The sequence below is a fragment of the Stigmatopora argus genome, chromosome 20 (genome assembly GCF_051989625.1).
Source record: "Stigmatopora argus isolate UIUO_Sarg chromosome 20, RoL_Sarg_1.0, whole genome shotgun sequence".
NCBI lineage: Eukaryota > Metazoa > Chordata > Actinopteri > Syngnathiformes > Syngnathidae > Stigmatopora > Stigmatopora argus.
The window spans coordinates 547,851-566,942 of record NC_135406.1 but is presented as its reverse complement, the minus strand read 5'-3'; the positions used below and the strand labels follow the sequence as shown (position 1 = coordinate 566,942).

Sequence of the window (19,092 nt, the reverse complement as noted above, 5' to 3'; positions counted from 1 at the left end):
AAAGATGTGTTTTGATTTACGTGCCCCGCCCCCACGTCACCGTCGCTCCACCCCTTTCGCTGCCGGGCAGTCAAGCGGAAGCAGCCGCGACCATTTTGAAAAACGGGATCAGCACACCGCCGAGGTAAAATGGTCGATGCTATTCTTTCTTTTACGACTTCTTTCTGGTTATTATCTTTTCCGGGGGCCTTTTACCGAAGCCGTGACTCGAATGTAGGCCAACGACGTGTTCCGGCGCTTCCCAATGCGCGTTTTGCGCGGCCGTTTAGCTCCCCCGTTAGCCACCTCATTGTGTGACTTTGTTGGTGCTCTCGGTTGGATTATTCGACGGCGTGGTGTGTGTGCGTGGTTTTTTTCCTTCTCTTCACCCCTTTCGTTCTCGTTTTCTTGCGTGTTGCTGTTTCATGTACGCGCTTTGCTTGTGAACCGAGCGCCAAATAGCTCTTTGTTCCCCCGTTTTGTTAACAGTTAAAGTCTGCGTCGAATGTGATGACTCAGCGTCCGGTGACGTCATCAACAAGCAGCGCTAGTCGGCCTCCGAAGAAGCTGATGGGGAGACGCTCCTCGGTATTTTGTAATTCTGCGAGCTAGCCAAAACCTCTGTGTTATATCCATCCACTAATCTGGTCCATGTGCTGGAATTCCTAGCAAAAGAAGCCGAAGCAGGGCCAGTTGTGTCGACCGCAGGATAGAAACGAGGTGTCCCGTTTCGCTCGGCTTTCAATGACGTGTAAATGAGGCGACGCTAACGGGTTCTGTTTCTTGGTTTTCTCGGCGTAGCACAATGGACAAGGGCCACACGGTGAAGCTGTTTGTGGGCAACCTGTCGTTGGAGGCCACCCAGGAGGAGCTGCAGTCCATCTTTGAGCCCTTCGGTCACGTGGTCAGTTGCAGCGTGCTGCGACAGTTCGCCTTCGTGCACATACAGGGCGAGGGCGCCGCCGAGCGCGCCATCCGCGAGCTCAATGGGCGCGAGTTCCACGGACGCAACCTGGTGGTGGAGGAGTCCCGGGGCCGCCCGCTGCACTCCACCAAAGTCTTTGTGGGGAACCTGAGCGGCATGTGCACCACCGAGGACCTGCAGCAGCTCTTTCAGACCTTTGGCAAAGTTCTGGAATGCGACAAAGTCAAAGGTGAGCTGGAACTATTGAAACGTACGGCGTAGCTACGTATTTGCAAAATAGAGTCCGTTCCCGGTCGATTGCCATCGAATCCACGCTCCGTTATAAGCGTACATTCTTCTTCTTCCCCAGGTTACGCCTTTGTCCACATGGAGAACAAGGAAGACGCACTCCAGGCCATCGAGGCGCTGCACGGCACCTCCTTCAAGGGTCGGCCTCTCTCCGTGGAGCTCTCCAAAGTTCAGCCCAGTAAGCAGGTGCCCACCGGCAAGATCCCGTGCGTCAACTGCGGAAAGCAGGGCCACTACGCCGGCGAGTGCCCCGTGGGTAAACCCACCTTGGAGCAGTATCAGAGCCAGGCCGCCGTCCTGGCGGCCGCGGCGGCCGCCGCCGCCGGCCTGCCTCTGCAAGTCCAGCAGAGCGTGCACAACTCGGTGTACAACACTTCCTCGTTCGACCCCACGTACGCCGCCCTCACCGGCATCACCACGGGCACGCGAACCGACGGCAACCCCGTCAACCCGGCCGTCTACGGCGCCCTCGCCAGCCAGGTGTACGGCGCCAACGTGGCCAACCAGATCTACGGTTCCGTGGCCAATCAAACGGCGCTGGCGTCGGGAGCCGCGCAAGTTTACGGCTCGGTCGGCCCCAACCTGTACGGGCAGATGGCGGCCAATCCCGCCGCGTCTGCTTACACCACGCCGATGTACACGCAAGCCATGGCCAACCCCATCTACCTGACCGCCGCCCCCGGCCTAGAAATGCAGTCGGCGGCGGCGGCGGCAGCGGCCGTGAACTCCTCCTACGCGGTAGCCCCGGCGATATCCCCCGCCTACGCCCACCTCACCGCCATGGGCGCCGCCGACCCCGCCACCGCCCTCTTTGAAGCCGCCAGACAGGCTCACTATTTTGCTCAAGGTCAGCAGGTGGTGGAGCAGCAGCAGACGGCGGCCGCCAAGTCCGGCGAACGGGACCGCAGCCCGCTTCGACGGACCGCCCCCCTCCTGCCGGACCCCATCATGAAGCCCTTTATTTACCAGCGGGCCAAACCGCGGCGCTCCCTGCTCCCTACGCCCGCCGGCCGCGCCGCGGAGGAGGCGGCGTCGGAGGCGGCCGAGGACCACGTGGCAAGGTAGGACGACCTCCGCCTACCGTCCACGGGGTCTTGCTAGCTTTGCGTTTTGTTAACCAGTCTGTATCATTTGCTCTTTCCAATTGGCTGTTGAAAATCCCCGAAACACAAAGATGACGGATTATTTCGTCATTTGCTTTTATTTCCTTTTTTTTTCTTTTTTTTTGTAAAGTGGATAAAGAAAAATGAGGCATCGTTTCTAGTCTCACACCAAAAACACAAACAGGCTGCCACAGGACTGAGTTTGATTGTGGTGTTAACAGTACAAAAGGACTGCAGTTGTTCCAAAGCAAGACACTCTGAAAGTTTGTATCAAGGATTGAAATGAAAGGGGCAAAGAACAAAAATCATGCCCAAGTGGTGTCAAATTCAACCATATTTAGAAGTATATGCTGCATGTTGCGCGGCAACTCCCGTTAGCATTCGCTATAACTCTGTATGTATCCACCTTCAAATTTATAGATAACTTGGTTTAGCCTTTGAAGTCTTGGCCCAAAGGATGAATGCTAATCATTAGCTTCAGTCGGGCCCTCCACCTGCTGTTTCAGATGAGGAATTAGCTCTCGAAGAAGTGCCGTTTTTTTTTTTCTCGTTTGTTTTTTTTGTAGTCCTCGTTCATAAAGACATGGTCCTGGCCAGAAGTTTCCGCCAATCAGTTTTTGTTCTTGGCGGTTTTCTCTTGAAGCTCAGATTCGGAACCCATTAGGAGTCGTTGTTCTGTCCCAACGCTAGCCACACACTTTGGCTTTGGCGACACATCTCAGGAAATGTTAACGAAACTCACCAAAAGGGAGAAATATACAGCAGACGCAACCGACGGACAGCGAAACATCAAATCCCCGGTTTGCGTCGTTCCAACTCCTAAGGTAGAAATGAAATAAGTGACGGCGCAAAAACACATTGCGTAGTGGGACAAAACCAAGCAAACGAGATTTTGCGCGCCCCTTCTGGGTCCCACTTCTAAACAGTTGAACCTCCCCGTTAGATTCTTCAGAAGTCCTTCTAGACACGCAATAGCACACCTTGAAACCCAAGAATGTGGCTTACTGTGTGTTCGATTTGTTTCATGTTTCAAGGATGAAATGTAAGTTGGAATTGGAAGAACATGTCATGTACATATGCTTTTCCGTTTTTCTGTGGGACAGACATGGTCTGGCTGGTCAAAAGCATATTGAAAAGGGGAGGTGGATTTGTATTTTCTGTGCTTTTTGTTCAAATAAATACTCTTTGAGTGACCCCATGTTGGCGATTCTACCAGTTTTTTTCCATGTTTGTTTGGTTTTTCTTTTTCTTTCTTTCTTACCATCTCTAGTATTCTTCAGTGTGATCAAATCTTTGGTCATCTTTAAATTTGGGCCTGGATCAGACTCAACCATGGATGCATGTAGGAACCAAGAAAGATAACAACACATCTGACCAACTGATTTGGTGGCATTCTCAGCGCAAACATCAAGGTTCTGTTCCATGGGTGTTGCTAAATCCCGCCGTCCCAGCCACAGCCCACTCATGTTTGTTGGGGTTCGTGTCAGGGGAGTTCACTGGCCAATCGAGCTCAGTAACTCACACCATGGTCACTTTGGTACCTTGGCTTTAGAAAATACGCCTCGCCCCAAGGCTTCCCTGACTGGAAACTTCAGGTTATGGTGTTTGTGTGGCTCTCTTGTCCCCTGGTCTCTGGCATCTTGATGTTTGAAGGAATGTAAGGCCGGATTTGAGACCTTTTTAAGTGCTGTTGTTTTACTCTTTGGGGCAGGTAAGACGCTTGTGAGCGGATATCACGTTGGGGTCTTTGGCGGCTCTTGGTGCGGCTATCAGTCCGTTTCTCGAGGCTGCCGTTGTCCTTGTTGCACTTTTTCCTTCCTCACGTTGCCCCCCTTTCAATGTTTGGTATCGAGGGGCTTCTGTGGCCGTATCCGGACATCTTTTCCCCGGGGTTGCGTAGCCTTTAGACCCAAGCCTCGCAAACAAACCCTTCCAGTCGAGTCCGTTGGGCGGTTAGGGCAGGCGGACGAACCAAGGCCTCCTTAACGACTCCTGGCCGATGCGCTCGACTTCTGTTAACAGACAAATGACAAAATGGGTGACTTATTTTTGGCGGATTTTCTAACGCTGTCCTGTTCCTAACCCTCTGCAGATACTATGCTGACTACTACCAGCAGCTGCAGCAGTACCCTCACTTCCAGTACGCCTACCCCTCCCCCGGGGCCATGTCCGTCATCCACGGCATGCAGGCGGCGCCGGCCTTGTCCGTGTCCCAGCCCGTGGCCGCGCCGGAGCCCCTCGGGCCAGTGGTCCCCGCCGCGGCCGTGGCAGCAGCCATCGCTGCGCCCAGGGTGTATGATCCGCCGTTGCCGCCGACCACGCTCAAGGAGTCCATCCTCCGCCGCCCCCAACTCTCCCTTCACACGCCTGAGCCCCCCTTTCGATAGTCCGCCCCCCCCTCCCACCCCAGCCCAGCCCTCCTTCGCTCGCTCGATTTGCTCCTCAAACGGTGCAAAGGAACGGGGGGTGATGGGGGGAAAAAGTTGATTGGCCGTGGCGTCCCCTCAGTGCAGAAGTAGAGTCACCTTCTAGGCTGACTGGATTTGCCGTTGCCTTTCGGTTCTTGTTGTCGAACCAGGAGCTGAATTCCCAAATAAGTCAAAATGAAAACTTTGCTCGTACATCTGCTTCTACGCCTTCCTGTTACCTTGCAACCCATTTTGGTTGAGCCGCAAAAAGAGCCATTTTTGAAAAGTTTAGAGCAGGTTCTAATTTGGACTGCATTTTAGTGGTCTCATTTTGTGAGTAGCGTACGTCTTTGTCGTTGTGGGAGTGAGTCGGCTAGCGGCTCACCGTGACGGGACTTTTGCTTCCGTGCCAAAAACCTTTGCTTTGCCACGTGCCGTTTAGCGATGGGCTCCGACGAGCGCCAGCTGCTCGGTGGCCGCATTGGGACGGACAGAACCGAGTGTCCGCAAAGTGGGAGGAAGCGCCGCCGTAAAGCACGCCAGCCGTACTTTAAGTTTTGGTTTGCCTTGCCGTGCCTCCCTGTCCCGCCCCGCCCCCCTTCTGTGGTGGTCAGACTGTGATGTTGTGGGTTGCATCCTTTATGGAACTTTGTTGTTGTTGTTTTTTCGAGGGCATGCTCTGATTGACTCGTGTATCTGAACTTGAATAAACGCTGTCTGGATGTTTAGCGCTGACTAAAGGACCACAAAGCTTAGGCCATGCCCGCTTCTTCTTCTTCTTCTTCGTGCAGGGTGGGGTGGGTGGATTTAGGGGGTCGCTTCCCGTGGTGGGTGCGCCGCCACATTCGCCCTGGGTGTTTTGTGTGTTGACTGTGCATGACGCCAGCGGACTATCACGGCGTCCCCACTAACTATCTCAACTGAATTAGGTCACCTGGACGGCGGCGTGGGCTCGGATGACTTTTTAGCCTTGACGTCAGTCGCCACCGAGGTAAATGAACAGAGCTTTCCCCTCCTCCCCACTTCCCTTTAACTCTGCCTTGCCGTCAAGATACACATCCCCCCCTCCCCTCCCGTCCTCCCCCACCGCCGCCAACCCCGCCCTCTCCGCCACCGGGCCCGAAAAGCACCTCGAGTCTCTGGTGTGTTTGGGTTTGAGTGAGCGAGCGATTGTGATGTAATCGTAAGGACAAAGAGCCGCTCCCCCTTGTCCAAAAAGTCGATCCCGTTCCGCCGCCTTCGCCGCCCTCACGCCTCCCCGTGCCCCTCCCCTCCTATCCGCCGTTCACGCAGCCGTGCTTTTCCCGCCGCCACCGCCGCCGTCATTGGATGGGGGCTCCGGTTCAGACCTCCGGGGGCGTTTCTTACCTGGGAAGCCAGGGAATCCGGATGACCGCTTTGAGTATAGTGAACCCCTGTTTTTAGCGTGGTGGAATACGGTACAGCCATATTTGGCGCTCTGGGAAATGGTTAGAACGCCGTCGATAAAGAACTGATCTCCTCATACCACCTGGACATCGCATTTGGGGTGCTTGCTGTAGCCTAAATGACCCCAGATGTGATGTCCTCTGGGGTTGCCAGGTCTTTCCGTAGCTACGAAAACAGTCGGATGGAGCGCACTTTTGTTTTGTGTGGCCCCGTTTTGGCTGCCCCAATCCATTTAACGTCTCGTGGCCATTCGGCTCGATTGATTCCAGAAATCTCAGCAGCGGAGCGTACAGTGTCGCTTGAGAATATGATTGAAATCGATGATCGTCTTGGCTGGACAAAGAAATTGAAGCGGGGGTTCACTGTACTGTGACACTTGCTCTGCTGCCTTGGTGTGAGTGTGGTTTGGGGCGGAGTTGAAGGCGTCGTCACCCGCCAAAGGTTATTTGAGTTCTTCTAGGGTGCTTGTGAACTTTGGCAAGATGGGAGGCAGCCACCTGGACCAGGTGAGTGACTCTAGGGGTCACGTGTTCTTTTGAGCCTTATGTATATCTGCCCCCAAGAATATCTATCTATCTATTCGCATTTCCTTTATAACTATTTTATATATAGATGCAAAGCACATCACTGATGGCTTGAAGTAGTGTGTGGTGCACTGTCTTTTATTTTTCTTTTGCTTATCTTGATCAGCTTCTGTAACCATGGTGATGGGACCCTTTGAATCTCACTTGTACTGTGTCTTATATGAGCGTAAATAAAACTTTAAAAACAAACATTTAAAAAACAATCTGCTTGTGTCCTCGTTATTCAGGCATTTAGCAGGTAGCAACTCCTTTATAAGATTAATTTTAGCGGTCCAGTTTGGTCGAACTCCAGAGCCAACATTTAAAAAATAAAATAGAAATATATATATATATATATATACGCTTTGTTAGCAAGTAACAGAAGAATTAGCTGGTTTCCCGGAAGATCGTACGAGACATGGTGTATCGCCGACCCCGTTGTCGCTCCCCGGCCGAGGCTTCATTAGCAGCAACAGGTGCACATCGGAGCGGGGAGGGCGGGGGGGGGGGCGTGTCCCGAGGCTGCCGCTGACCCAGGCCACCACCCCGACGGGTACCTTTTTTGGGACGCAACCCTGACACTCACCCCTGGCTTCACGGCCGAGCGCCAGTCAGTCCGGCAGAGTGGAGAACGGCGTGTGACCTCCCCTGGACCAGAGCTCGTGTGTCCCCCCCTCTTGTTGATCTCTTTTCAGCCGCCTCCGCCGCCGCCATGACGACGCTCGAGAGCCACATGACGTACACCATCCACAGCGAGCAGCAGACCTACATGACCCAGGAGGACGACTGGGACCGAGACCTGCTGCTCGACCCGGCCTGGGAGAAGCAGCAGAGAAAGGTACGTGCACGCCGCCTCCACCTGTCTGCCTACATATGTATGCCTATGTAGGCATATGTATGCGTGTAGTGTCAAAAGTTTTAAAAAATGGGCTTTATTTTTCCATTTTTTGGGGAACACATTCACCCCTCGAAAATCTCTTTGGTGCTCCTGGCGCCAAGCCCGGACTGTGAAGATATTTTCGGCCTTGAGACTTTCTCAGTGTTGTCTTTCACTTGCCCGACCCGTCCCACCCCCTCCCATTCCTTCGCCCCAATCCACCACCCCCCTTCCTTGCCGGGAGCGTCTAAATATAATCACGCCTTTGGTCTTCTCATTCTAAAACTCGTCTCTTGATTTGTAGTCTTAAATTGTCGCGTCTTGGCCCAAGCTATTGAGTGTCCTAGTCAAAAGCGTGGGCGCCGTCGTAGTCTTCGGACTAAGGCGGCTAAGAGACACCAGTTTTCCTCCTAAATCCTCGGCGTACTGTGCTCAAAAAGGTCCACTTTGTCATTACCTTTTGGAAAAGTCTTCATAAAAGGGACGGGAAGAGTGAGGTTTTTCAGCAATGTTTGTTTGCTTTGGAAGGAGATGCGGGCAGGGGTTGATCACGGGTTCTCCATTGGGGGTACCGCAACCCCCACCCCCTTCGCCTCCTCGAGTGACATCATTAGGAGGTGTTGGTAGTGGCTGACCTCACAACAAGGCTGGAGAAAGCGACAGGTGCGACTGGGCTCGGGTGTGACTTCACAGGGATTTTTAGCAATTAGGCGGCTAGCTAAGAGCGTTTGCGCAAGATGGTCATCCTCCCGGATCCATTCCTTCCTCCGTTAGCTGGCCTGAGGAATCTGACCGTCTCAGCTGTCCGCCGGTGTCCCATGGCAACCCGATTTAGCCTCCGTGCACCTTGTCCGGCCTCTGCGCGCGCAACACAACTTGGCCTAGTGGCCTAAGAGGGCCAAAGCGCGCCCCCCGCCCGCATTAGGAGTCTGTCTAAATTTGGTCATGCGTGGCAAAAGGAGCTCCGCACCTGCCAGGACCCCCGGCTGGCCCCCCTCCAGGGAGAGCACATCGAATGTGTGTGGGGAGTCTACAAGTAACCTCGATTTGGTGTCGTGTGACGCGCTGGAATTGAGATGTGCATATGAACCCGTCCCCCTCGCTTCATCTGACGTGACATCACCTGTAGGACATTGTGGACTTGACTAGTTGGCTTGATGTCATCAAGGGGGGGGCTCCTAGGCTGACACTTTGGTTTGCTTTATGTAGGCCCTCCGTTGTAGGGTGTCCCCCAAAGTTTGACATCCCATAAATCATTTTTTTTTAAAGAGCAAGGTTGTGCTTTTTGCAGCAAATGGTAAATGTGTTGGATTTGACCATTTGCGGTGCTTCAGACGTTCACAGCCTGGTGCAACTCCCACCTGAGGAAAGCCGGCACGCAGATTGAGAACATTGAGGAGGATTTCCGAAATGGCCTGAAGTTGATGTTGCTTCTGGAGGTCATATCAGGTATGGCTCGTTGGCTAGATCCAAGTCACCTAAGTTAACTTGAGCTAGCAGCTCGCTAGCTCCAAGTACGCTGACCTGCCTGCCGTGTGCTCCCCAATGCAGGCGAGAGACTCCCCAAGCCGGACAAAGGAAAGATGCGCTTCCACAAGATCGCCAACGTCAACAAAGCTCTGGACTTCATCTGTAGCAAAGGCGTCAAGCTGGTGTCCATCGGCGCCGAGGGTGAGCGTCCCCACCTCCCGTCGTCTCCGTCGCCGCGAGTGCGGGAGACTTGCCGACCTCGACGACGACGAGGGGATGTTCCACAGAGATCGTCGACGGCAACGTGAAGATGACCCTGGGCATGATCTGGACCATCATCTTGCGCTTCGCTATCCAGGACATCTCTGTTGAAGGTGCGTCCGTCGACGCCGGCCCATTTCCTCGGCCTCCGAGGGTCTCCGCTCAAGGAGGAGACTTTGCTCTGGTGCAGAAACGTCCGCCAAGGAGGGTCTGCTCCTGTGGTGCCAGAGGAAGACCGCCCCCTACAGGAACGTCAACGTGCAGAACTTCCACATCAGGTGAGTCCTCCCGAGAGAGGAACGCGGCACCCGGCCCCGGCTTTGCTGACCTCGCCGCTGCTCTTTTGTGGCCTCAGTTGGAAGGACGGCCTGGCACTGTGCGCCCTCATTCACAGACACAGACCCGACCTCATTGACTACTCCAAACTGAGAAAGGTGCCTGCTTCTTTCCCTTTCCTTCTTTTTATCCTGCTGCCGACCGGTCTCGTTTCATTTGTTTGTTGCCCGCAGGACGATCCCATCGGCAACCTGAACACGGCCTTCGAGGTGGCCGAGAAATTCCTGGACATCCCAAAGATGTTGGATGCCGAGGGTGAGAGCCGCATACTTTTGGGCAGCACGGGCTAGCTAGCATATTCCAGTCAACGTAGCCACCGAAGTGCCTGCCGACGACATCTGTCTTGGCCTGAAAATAGGCCACGAGGCTCGTTGTGCTTGTGCTCCTCAGACATCGTCAACACCCCCAAACCGGACGAGAAGGCCATCATGACCTATGTTTCTTGCTTCTACCACGCCTTCGCCGGTGCCGAGCAGGTGCGTGTCGATTTCGGCGGCTCGCGCAACCGCCGCCAGCTCGATTTTCGACGGCCTGACAAATCCCCACGTTCGATCGGCAGGCCGAGACGGCGGCCAATCGCATCTGTAAGGTCCTGGCGGTCAACCAGGAGAACGAGAAGCTGATGGAGGAGTACGAGAAACTGGCCAGCGAGGTGAGAGATGCCCGAAGGCCCCCTTGCATGCTCTCGGACCGGAGCTATCATGGCCAGCGAATGTCTCGTGGGCCAAGCGCAGCTCCTGGAGTGGATTCGCCGCACCGTCCCCTGGCTGGAGAACCGCGTGGCCGAGCAGACCATGCGCGCCATGCAGCAGAAGCTGGAGGACTTCCGCGACTACCGGCGCGTGCACAAGCCGCCGCGCGTGCAGGAGAAGTGTCAGCTGGAGATCAACTTCAACACCCTGCAGACCAAACTCAGGCTCAGCAACAGGCCCGCCTTCATGCCGTCCGAGGGCAAGATGGTGTCGGTGAGCGCCCGTCTCCTTGCGAGCGTGTCCAAGGCTGGCGGCCTTGTCACCGAATGGCGTCGGCTTGGGCGCCTCTTCCCCTCGCAGGACATCGCCAATGCCTGGAAGGGCCTGGAGCAGGTGGAGAAGGGCTACGAAGAGTGGCTGCTCACGGAGATCCGCCGGCTAGAGAGGCTGGACCACCTGGCCGAGAAGTTCAAGCAAAAGTGTTCCATGCACGAGTCGTGGACGGCAGGTTAGTTTTCCCGGTCTCTGGTCTCCTGTCTCCTACGACCTACGTCCTTAAGGCAACGCTTATCCCAACGCTCTTCAGGTAAGGAGGACCTCCTTTCCAAGAAGGATTACGAGTCCGCCTCCCTGATGGAGATCCGTGCGCTGATGAGGAAACACGAAGCCTTCGAGAGTGACCTGGCTGCTCACCAGGACCGCGTGGAGCAGATTGCCGCCATCGCGCAGGAACTCAAGTAAAAACCGAGGGCTCTCATCTGGTGGCCTTTTTAAACGGGTCCTGGTCTCAATCTCCCCCTCCCCTCCCCTCTCAGCGAGCTGGACTACCACGACGCCGCTAGCGTCAACGCCCGCTGTCAGGGCATCTGCGACCAGTGGGACAACCTGGGCACGCTGACGCAGAAGAGGCGGGATGCCCTGGAGGTACCGAGTGGCACTCACTCCCAAGAGGAAATGGCTTTGGCTTTTGCTAAGCGGCTTGTGCGTCCGTCCGTCTGCAGCGTGTGGAGAAGCTGTGGGAGACCATCGACCAGCTGTACCTGGAGTTTGCCAAGAGGGCGGCGCCCTTCAACAACTGGATGGACGGAGCCATGGAGGACCTGCAGGACATGTTCATTGTCCACAGCACCGAGGAGATCCAGGTGCAAAACACTTGAGCTTTTGTTTGGTCTTGCCACAAAAAGGAGGTTAAAAATAAATCAAATGAAAAAACATTGCCTCTTTCCCCCCACCGCAGAGTCTGATCACGGCCCACGACCAGTTCAAAGCCACCTTGCCCGAGGCCGACAAAGAGCGAATGGCCACGCTGGGCATCCACACGGAGATCTTGAAAATCGCTCAGACCTACGGAATCAAGCTGTCCGGCATCAACCCCTACACCAACCTGACACCCCAGGACATCGGTACCAAGTGGGACACGGTGAGTGGACGGGCGGCGTCCAGTCACGCGGCATCCGGTCACGCGGCGTCCGGTCTTTTTGGTGACGGCGTGACCTGGCTTCCCAGGTCAAACACCTGGTGCCCCTCAGAGACCAAATGCTCCAGGAGGAAGTGGCGCGGCAGCAGGCCAACGAACGGCTCCGGCGCCAATTTGCCGCTCAGGCCAACATCATCGGACCTTGGATCCAAACCAAGATGGAGGTAAGGGTGACGGCAGAAGGAAGACGGCCGCCCGGGTGTCACTCGTACGTGATGTTGTCGCCCACCGCGTGCAGGAGATTAGCCACGTCTCGGTGGACATCGCCGGATCTCTGGAGGAACAGATGAACAGTCTGAAGCAGTACGAGCAGAACATCATCAACTACAAGTCCAACATCGACAAGCTGGAGGGCGACCACCAGCTCAGTCAGGAGTCGCTCATCTTCGACAACAAGCACACCAACTACACCATGGAGGTAAAGGCGGAGTTCCGGCCGGCGTTTGCGGTGCTCACAACGACGACGACGCTCACCATGCTCACGTTGCTCGACAGCACATCCGCGTGGGCTGGGAGCAGCTTCTCACCACCATCGCCAGAACCATCAACGAGGTGGAGAACCAGATCCTGACCCGCGACGCCAAGGGCATCAGCCAGGAGCAGCTTAACGAGTTCCGGGCCTCCTTCAACCACTTTGACAGGGTGAGTTATCCCGCTCGAAGTGTCGGCTGGCGGACCAAAGCCAAGAGCCCGGCAACTTAAAATGTGTCTTTACAGAAGCGAAACGGCAGGATGGACCCAGACGACTTCCGTGCCTGCCTGATCTCCATGGGCTACGACCTGGTACGCCGCCCGGGCTAGCGAGGGCGCGTGGGCACGTGTCATCTATGTGTCATTCACGGCGGCTTTGTCGTCCATCCACAGGGAGAGGTGGAGTTTGCCCGCATCATGACCCTGGTGGACCCCAACAACACCGGCGTGGTCACCTTCCAGGCCTTCATCGACTTCATGACCCGAGAGACGGCCGAGACCGACACGGCCGAGCAAGTCATGGCCTCCTTCAAGATTCTGGCCTCGGACAAAGTAGGTGTTTTTAACCCTTTTAATAGCAATCGTTACTGGGAGGACTGACGCCATTCTCCCCCTCAGAATTACATCACGGTGGAAGAGCTTCGCCGAGAGCTCCCGCCCGAGCAGGCCGAGTATTGCATCACCCGCATGACGCGCTACGTCGGCGCCGAGTGCCCCACCGGCGCCCTCGACTACATCTCCTTCTCCAGCGCCCTCTACGGCGAGAGCGATTTGTAAGAGGGAGTCCGGGAGGCGTGGCCACCCTTGCAACTTGTGTTTGTTGTACTCGTGCAGCCGCCTGTTTACACACACTCACACACACACTGCGCTGCACAGTGGGTCTGGAGGAGGGATCACAGCCGCAACATGATCAGAATTAGTAAAGCATTGTGAGTAGGTGTAAATAAAGCGGCAGAAGGAATAACGAGAAGTGGATCCTCTTCTTTTTTTCGGGAGTCTTAAGATGCGGTAGGAAGGATGTTTGGCGGCCTGATGCGTGTGTGACCTTAGTTCTGTGCTCCCTCCTCCGCCCAAAGAGAAAAGCTTTTGGAAACGACAAAACTTGAAATAAAACCCCTTGTCACGTTGTCACGTTTATTCACTGAAGCATCTCGGAGCGCGGACCTTTTGCGGAGAGTGGCGACGAATACCGATACCGTCGGACTCCGCTCACGTTGTGCGACATTCGTTAAGGTGCTAGCTACATCTGTACACGGGGGTGCGGGCGCTCGCTCGCCTTCTAAACAAGCTAGCGCTAATTGCGGCGGCGCGGCGGTGGGTGGCCACGTGTTGACATGCTGAGTGCTGAGTGGGAATGTCTTTGAAATAACAGCGTCCGCTCTGCGCTCCCTCTAGCCAATCAGGGAGTTGCGCCTGGTCAGGTCCACGTTGCTAGCGCTGAGGCCCCGGCAGTCCGAAAGGCCCGAGTTGCCGTCCTGGAAAAACGTGCCCACCTTTTTCACGCCGGGCAAGATATCTCGGGTGGTCCCGCGACGCGGCTCTTACCTGCGCCGTCTCCTCGCTGTTCTTGTTGAGGAAATTGAGGGAGCTGGCTCTCTTCATCCTGAGAAGAACAAAAAGGTCACGGATCCCGCTCTCGGTGGGCGCCGAGAACGGCGGCGTAGGCGCGCCCACCCCGGGTTGCGCGCTTCCTGCGCTCCGCTGCCTTGCAGCTTCTTCACCAGCATCTCGCTGCTCCTCCTCAGGGCGTCGCGGATCTTGCCGAAAGAGCCGCTGCGCCGGAGGGAGCCGCTTCCGTCCTGCCGTCGGTCGACAGGTGAGCCCTTTTGCCTCGGGCTTTAGCGCCCCGAGCCTTCCCGGGACTGACCCCGTTCCACTCGGCGGCGGCGTCGTCGGCCTCGCCGTCCCCCCTGGCCGCTCCGGCGTTGCTCCCCGCTTCCCGGCCGTGTCGGCCTCGGTCTCCTCCGTCCTTTAGCAGCTCCACCACCTTGCTTTGGTTAATGGCGTCAAAGCCCTGAGGGAGCACGCGCCATGGGTTAGGCACCCCCCGGGGGACATCTCCGTCCACCGTCTTGTGGTGCCACCTGTTTGCGGGACTTGCTGGCGCACTCTTCCAGCGTCTCTGCCGCCTCTAGTTTGCCCTGCCGCCGGTAGAGGGCGCCTAAACTCTTGAGGGTGGTGTTGACCGTGGGGCTGCGACAAGAAGAGTTGTTGTTGTTTTAACGTGCGGTGGCTTGCGTCCGTTTCCCAGACACCCCGGACCTTGACCCGCTCGCTCACCTGTCCACCTTGCACGCCTTGTACCAGCTGCCGTACTCCACGTACGGCCCCTGCTCCTTGCGTTTGCCCTGGCGGAAAGGAAAGGTGACAAGGTGGCCATTTCCAAGCTGGCCATTTCCGTCTCACCTTGCTCTCTTCTCGCTCCTCTGCGTGCATCCAGATGGGCTTGTTGTCATCTGCGGGAGAGCGCGCAAATGTCAAGCGCCCGCTTGGCAAATACTCACCGGAGCTTTGCGAGCGGCCGGCGACTCACTGTTGACGGAGCCAAAGTCCCGCTCGTGGGCTCGGGTCAAAATGTCCTTGTACAGCGTCTCTGCGTCTTTGAACTTGCCCTGCTTCAGGTAGCACGTGGCCTGCGGGCGGAACGCGCAAGGCTGACGCGCGAGCCCGAGGCGGAAAGGACCGAGCGGGACGGCGCTCCCACCAGGTTGTTTTTGGTCTTGGCCACGTTGGGGTCGTCGGCACCCAGCTTGGATTGGTAGATCTCCAAGGCGCGGCGGTAGTAGTACTCCACCTCGGCGTACTTGGCCTGGTTCTGGCACAGCAGCGCCAGGTTGTTGAGCTGCTTGGCCACGTCGGGGTGGTACTTGCCCAACACCTGGAGGCGGGGAGGGGCTCCTTGGCAACACTGGTCCCGAGAGACCCATGGGACGCTCCTACCTTCTCGCGGATCTCCAGCGCCCGTTTGCACAGAGGCTCGGCCTCCTTGTACTTGCCCCTCTTGCCGTAGAGAACGGCCAGGTTGTTGAGGGTGGCGGCCACCGCGGGGTGGTCCTTGCCCAGCGTCTTCTCTCTGATGGCCAGGGCGTCGTTGAGGAGGTGCGCCGCTTCTTTGTACTTGTTCTGGTCCCTGAAGCCCCGCAGACACACGCACACACACATGCACACGCGCCAGGTCGGCCAACTCGGCAATGCATCCATGCCTTAGCATCTAAGCTAGCTAGGGCGTGGCGGCGGTACCTGTAGACCAGAGCCAGGATGTTGAGCATGGTCGCCACGTCGGGGTGATCGTGGCCCGACGTCTTCTCCAGGTCCTCCAGGGCCTGCTTGCAAAGCGGCACGGCCACTTCGTAGCGGCCCTGCGAGGCGTACTGGATCACCAGGTTGTGCAGCGTCCTGAGGCGGGCCGGGATCTCGTAGCCGCCCTGCTGCGCCGCCGCCTCGCCGCTGGGCTGAGCTGCTCGGAAGGGAAGTCGTGGCCTGAGTGGGAGCCGCTCCGGGGCGGCCACATTTTGTCCTACCTGCCCCGTGTTCGTCGTCGTTGGGGAACAGGTCGTCCAGGCTGTCCTTGGACGCCTCCCTTTGGACGCCCTGGTTCCCGTCCTCGCAGGGCGAGGCGGCCGCCGAGTCGTTGTCGTCCAGCTTCTTGATCTGGTTCATGAACTCCAGGTGCTTCTTCTCCTCCTCCAGCTGCGCCACGCTCTGCTCGCTGCACTGCAGCTTATGCTGCGTGGCCGCCAGCTCGTCGCGGAGCCACTGGTTCTCCTGACAGAGGCGCCGCACCTGAGCGCGGAGCTTCTGCTTCTCCGATTCCACGGCGCTCAGGTGGCCCGACAGGGCCACGATGACCTAGCGGCAGAAGAAGAAGTGGCATACATGCCGGCTCGGCCCGCAACGGACGCCCGACTCACTTGCGCTTCTCCCAAGCCCAGCTCGATGGCCTCCATGCTTTTGCGCAGCACGCCCGACTTCTCCTGCGCGGCCTGCGGCTGGGCGCAGTCCAGGAGCGAGTTGAGGAGCTGGGCATGCTCGCCGCGCAGCGTCTCCAGGCCTTGCATGACGGCCTTGGTGTTGACCACGATCTCATCCTGGCTGAGGCGCTCCGGGGCTTCGTCCCGAGGGTACACCATGGTGGACATGGCCGGTCGGCATCAACACTTTTGCCAAAAAGAGAAGCGACAGCTTGCGTTCAGACGAGGCTGGAGGGAGTCGGGTCCTCCGAGTCCTGAATTGGAGCCTGGTCTATCGGCCGCCAATGAGGACCAGTCTGAGAAATATGACTACGACCACATGCATATTGATGACTCCTTGAAAATGTCCCGCAGGGGCTCCGTGCTGGAGATGCGTCATTCCCAGCGCACCTCACCGCATCGCCGCATCGCACCTCACCGACGCAATGCACCAGTCGCCTTACCGACACGACACGCACAACACAAGCAGCTGATGACATGACGGACGTCACTGAGCCGGAGTCGGCCGCCATTTCGCTCTGGCGCCGACTCCATCCTATCGAGAGGACGTCTGATCCCAAAGCACGAAAACGCTCTTCTTTGATTGCAATACCTGCCCCAAATCTTGGGAGTCCCCCAATCCCCCCGCATCCCTACACAAAGACAAAATGGACGAACCTGCATGGAAGAATCGGGAGCGAAGAAAGCCGCGATGTGGATGATGAAGCTGCACCGACCTGACAGGCAGCCGCGTCAATGGCAATCCCGTCACGCACAAGCCTCTTCCGGTTTCTTTCAACAATAAATCACACGCGGCATGCCGGGGATGGAAGTCGTAGATTGCCATTGACGGCGATAGACGTCCGATCCCTTTGAAATAGACTTGTCGTTTTTGTTCGGGCGGTTACATTGAACTACATGAATGGCAGACACGCGTAAACACCTTCCTTTTTATTCACCGCTCTCCAATGCGATCCCACTTGACGCCAGTAGAGGGCAGCAACGGCCCTTCGTTTGCTTAAAAAAAAAAAGAAGAATCCGGGGTAAAGCGAACAACATGGCGGCCTCCGCTGAGCACGCCGCCGGTCCTTCAATGTCCCAAACGGACACGAGTGGAGAGGCCGAGAGCGGCGATTCGCTCTCGGATGACGACGCGGCGGCCGAGCCCAGGATCCTGGACACCCCCCAGGACCTCCAGCTGGAGGCGATCGCCAACACGGTGGCCGCCCACCCCAGCCGAGACGTGCTGGTGTGCGGGGACGTCGACGGGGACGTGTACGCCTACTCCTATTCCTGCACGGAGGGCGAGAACCGCGAGCTGTGGTCCTCCGGGCACCACCTCAAGTCCTGCCGACAGGTGCGCTTCTCCCAGGACGGCGAGAAACTCTTCAGCGTCTCTCGGGACAAGGCCGTTCACATGCTGGACGTGGAGCGAGGTCAGCTGGTCACCAGGATCCGCGGGGCCCACGGGGCCCCTATCAACAGCCTGCTTCTGGTGGACCCCAACATCTTGGCCACGGGAGACGACGGGGGCACGCTTAAGGTTGGTGGTGGAATAAAAAACAAAACAAAACTACAAGTTGAGGTTTTTGGACGCTCTAGTTGTGCTTGTTGGAAAGTCCAGCTCATGACTGTGCCTGTACCTGTACCTGTCTCTGTCTGTACCTGTGCCGTGGTTCGGGCCACCTCTCGTCTGTAGGTCTGGGACATGAGAAAAGGTTCAGCCTTCATGGACCTCAAGCACCACGACGACTACATCAGCGATATAGCCGTGGACGAAGCCAAGAGGATCCTTCTCACTACCAGGTGAGGTCCGAGATCTCTTCCCTTGGCCCTCAGCTTTGCTGCAAACACTTTGACCATCTGCCGCACCCCCCACATCCAGCGGCGACGGCACCATGGGCGTCTTCAACATCAAGAGGCGGCGCTTCGAGTTGCTGTCCGAGTACCAGAGCGGCGATCTGACCTCGGTGGCGCTGATGAAGAGAGGCAAGAAGGTGGTCTGCGGCTCTACCCAGGGCACCGTCTACATTTTCAACTGGAACGGCTTCGGCGCCACCAGCGATCGCTTCGCCCTCCGTGCCGAGTCGGTGGACTGCGTGGTCCCAATTAACGACAACGTCCTGTGCGCCGGCTCCACGGACGGCTACATTCGGTGGGTGGAAACCGGTCGGGTTCACGAATCCGAACCTCGGAACCGTCTTTTAAGCGTCTTTTTCCTCTCGTCCCGTCAGCGCCATCAACGTCCTCCCCAACCGCGTCATCGGCTGCATCGGGCAGCACGTGGGCGAACCCGTGGAGGAGCTGGCCAAGAGCTGGGACTCGCGTTTCCTGCTCAGCTGCGCCCACGACCAGCGCATCAAGTTCTGGGACATTTCCTCGTTGGCCTCCACCACCGTCAAGGAGTATCGAAAGAGGAAGAAGAAGGACGGGCGCCTGAAACCGCTTTCCAAAAAAGCTTTCGGAGACCAAGACTTCTTTTCGGGACTTGTCGAGGAGCCTCAGAAAACTGAAGATGGACAAAAAGGGGAAGAAGAGGAAAAATCAGAAGACAGTGACAGCGACAGTGACAGTGGCAGTGACTGAAATTCATGTACAAATACAAAGCCAAGCTAACACGTCCGCTCCTCCATTGTTATATTTTAGAGAATGGCTCTAAACACAAACTGCTTATTTTGTTTTCACTGTCCATAAATGTGGACAATATTTCATGCTCAGGGGAGTTTTTTATTTTTAAACCAAAATGGAAATTCTCCAGACCTATAACTGCCAGCTTTTGTACTATAATAAATGTGTCAGTACTGAATTTTGACGTGATAATTCCCTTTTGGGCTTGTTACAATATACAAAACAGTACTAGTACG

General features: G+C 56.6%; 4 protein-coding genes across 8 annotated transcripts; 3 read left to right on the top strand and 1 right to left on the bottom strand.

The window, feature by feature from the left end:
* Positions 1–24: 24 nt before the first annotated feature.
* Positions 25–6,918, top strand: LOC144065405 (uncharacterized). Of its 5 annotated transcripts, none has more exons than XM_077588187.1 (6): positions 25–124; positions 469–567; positions 649–699; positions 781–1,133; positions 1,254–2,253; positions 5,633–6,918. In XM_077588187.1, the coding sequence occupies exons 4-6, from the start codon at positions 785–787 to the stop codon at positions 5,661–5,663; spliced, it is 1,380 nt and encodes a 459-aa protein (XP_077444313.1). In that variant the 5' UTR covers positions 25–124; positions 469–567; positions 649–699; positions 781–784; the 3' UTR covers positions 5,664–6,918. The 5 variants fall into 5 exon arrangements, with proteins under 5 accessions (XP_077444313.1, XP_077444308.1, XP_077444312.1 ...); XM_077588182.1 differs by having other exon boundaries at positions 4,388–6,918; XM_077588185.1 differs by lacking the exon at positions 25–124 and adding an exon at positions 133–335 and having other exon boundaries at positions 4,388–6,918.
* Positions 6,919–7,021: 103 nt separating this feature from the next.
* On the top strand, positions 7,022–13,405 carry actn3b (actinin alpha 3b). The gene is made up of 21 exons (XM_077588162.1): positions 7,022–7,532; positions 8,906–9,020; positions 9,123–9,242; positions 9,329–9,415; positions 9,493–9,580; positions 9,658–9,736; positions 9,812–9,893; positions 10,029–10,114; positions 10,198–10,290; positions 10,373–10,603; positions 10,691–10,838; positions 10,917–11,067; positions 11,146–11,254; positions 11,332–11,472; positions 11,568–11,750; positions 11,837–11,971; positions 12,046–12,225; positions 12,303–12,449; positions 12,525–12,590; positions 12,672–12,830; positions 12,897–13,405. The coding sequence occupies exons 1-21, from the start codon at positions 7,407–7,409 to the stop codon at positions 13,053–13,055; spliced, it is 2,685 nt and encodes an 894-aa protein (XP_077444288.1). The 5' UTR covers positions 7,022–7,406; the 3' UTR covers positions 13,056–13,405.
* klc2 (kinesin light chain 2) lies at positions 12,836–17,179 on the bottom strand. Its single transcript, XM_077588181.1, has 14 exons — positions 16,907–17,179; positions 16,190–16,435; positions 15,800–16,127; positions 15,519–15,735; positions 15,219–15,408; positions 14,983–15,156; positions 14,812–14,911; positions 14,685–14,734; positions 14,559–14,626; positions 14,363–14,471; positions 14,146–14,292; positions 13,953–14,077; positions 13,824–13,881; positions 12,836–13,753 (listed from the first exon to the last, which is right to left on the bottom strand). Exons 2-14 carry the CDS (start codon positions 16,415–16,417, stop codon positions 13,670–13,672), a joined length of 1,878 nt encoding a protein of 625 aa, XP_077444307.1. The 5' UTR covers positions 16,418–16,435; positions 16,907–17,179; the 3' UTR covers positions 12,836–13,669.
* wdr55 (WD repeat domain 55) lies at positions 17,094–19,034 on the top strand. The gene is made up of 4 exons (XM_077588210.1): positions 17,094–17,771; positions 17,928–18,034; positions 18,114–18,383; positions 18,463–19,034. Exons 1-4 carry the CDS (start codon positions 17,151–17,153, stop codon positions 18,812–18,814), a joined length of 1,350 nt encoding a protein of 449 aa, XP_077444336.1. The 5' UTR covers positions 17,094–17,150; the 3' UTR covers positions 18,815–19,034.
* Positions 19,035–19,092: the final 58 nt, after the last annotated feature.

Excerpts from the sequence above, each read along its gene's own strand:
- klc2 (XM_077588181.1), bottom strand. The coding sequence starts at position 16,417 with ATGTCCACCATGGTGTACCCTCGGGACGAAGCCCCGGAGCGCCTCAGC. Across the intron at positions 15,157-15,218 it reads CGCTGGAGATCCGCGAGAAG|GTGTTGGGCAAGTACCACCC; the intron begins GTAGGAGCGTCC and ends CCCCGCCTCCAG. Across the intron at positions 14,735-14,811 it reads GGACTTTGGCTCCGTCAACA|ATGACAACAAGCCCATCTGG; the intron begins GTGAGTCGCCGG and ends GCTCTCCCGCAG.
- actn3b (XM_077588162.1), top strand. The coding sequence starts at position 7,407 with ATGACGACGCTCGAGAGCCACATGACGTACACCATCCACAGCGAGCAG. Across the intron at positions 10,115-10,197 it reads CCTTCGCCGGTGCCGAGCAG|GCCGAGACGGCGGCCAATCG; the intron begins GTGCGTGTCGAT and ends TTCGATCGGCAG. Across the intron at positions 10,604-10,690 it reads CCGAGGGCAAGATGGTGTCG|GACATCGCCAATGCCTGGAA; the intron begins GTGAGCGCCCGT and ends TTCCCCTCGCAG.
- wdr55 (XM_077588210.1), top strand. The coding sequence starts at position 17,151 with ATGGCAGACACGCGTAAACACCTTCCTTTTTATTCACCGCTCTCCAAT. Across the intron at positions 17,772-17,927 it reads ACGACGGGGGCACGCTTAAG|GTCTGGGACATGAGAAAAGG; the intron begins GTTGGTGGTGGA and ends TCTCGTCTGTAG. Across the intron at positions 18,384-18,462 it reads TCCACGGACGGCTACATTCG|CGCCATCAACGTCCTCCCCA; the intron begins GTGGGTGGAAAC and ends TCGTCCCGTCAG.
- LOC144065405 (XM_077588182.1), top strand. The coding sequence starts at position 785 with ATGGACAAGGGCCACACGGTGAAGCTGTTTGTGGGCAACCTGTCGTTG. Across the intron at positions 1,134-1,253 it reads GGAATGCGACAAAGTCAAAG|GTTACGCCTTTGTCCACATG; the intron begins GTGAGCTGGAAC and ends CTTCTTCCCCAG. Across the intron at positions 2,254-4,387 it reads GCCGAGGACCACGTGGCAAG|ATACTATGCTGACTACTACC; the intron begins GTAGGACGACCT and ends AACCCTCTGCAG.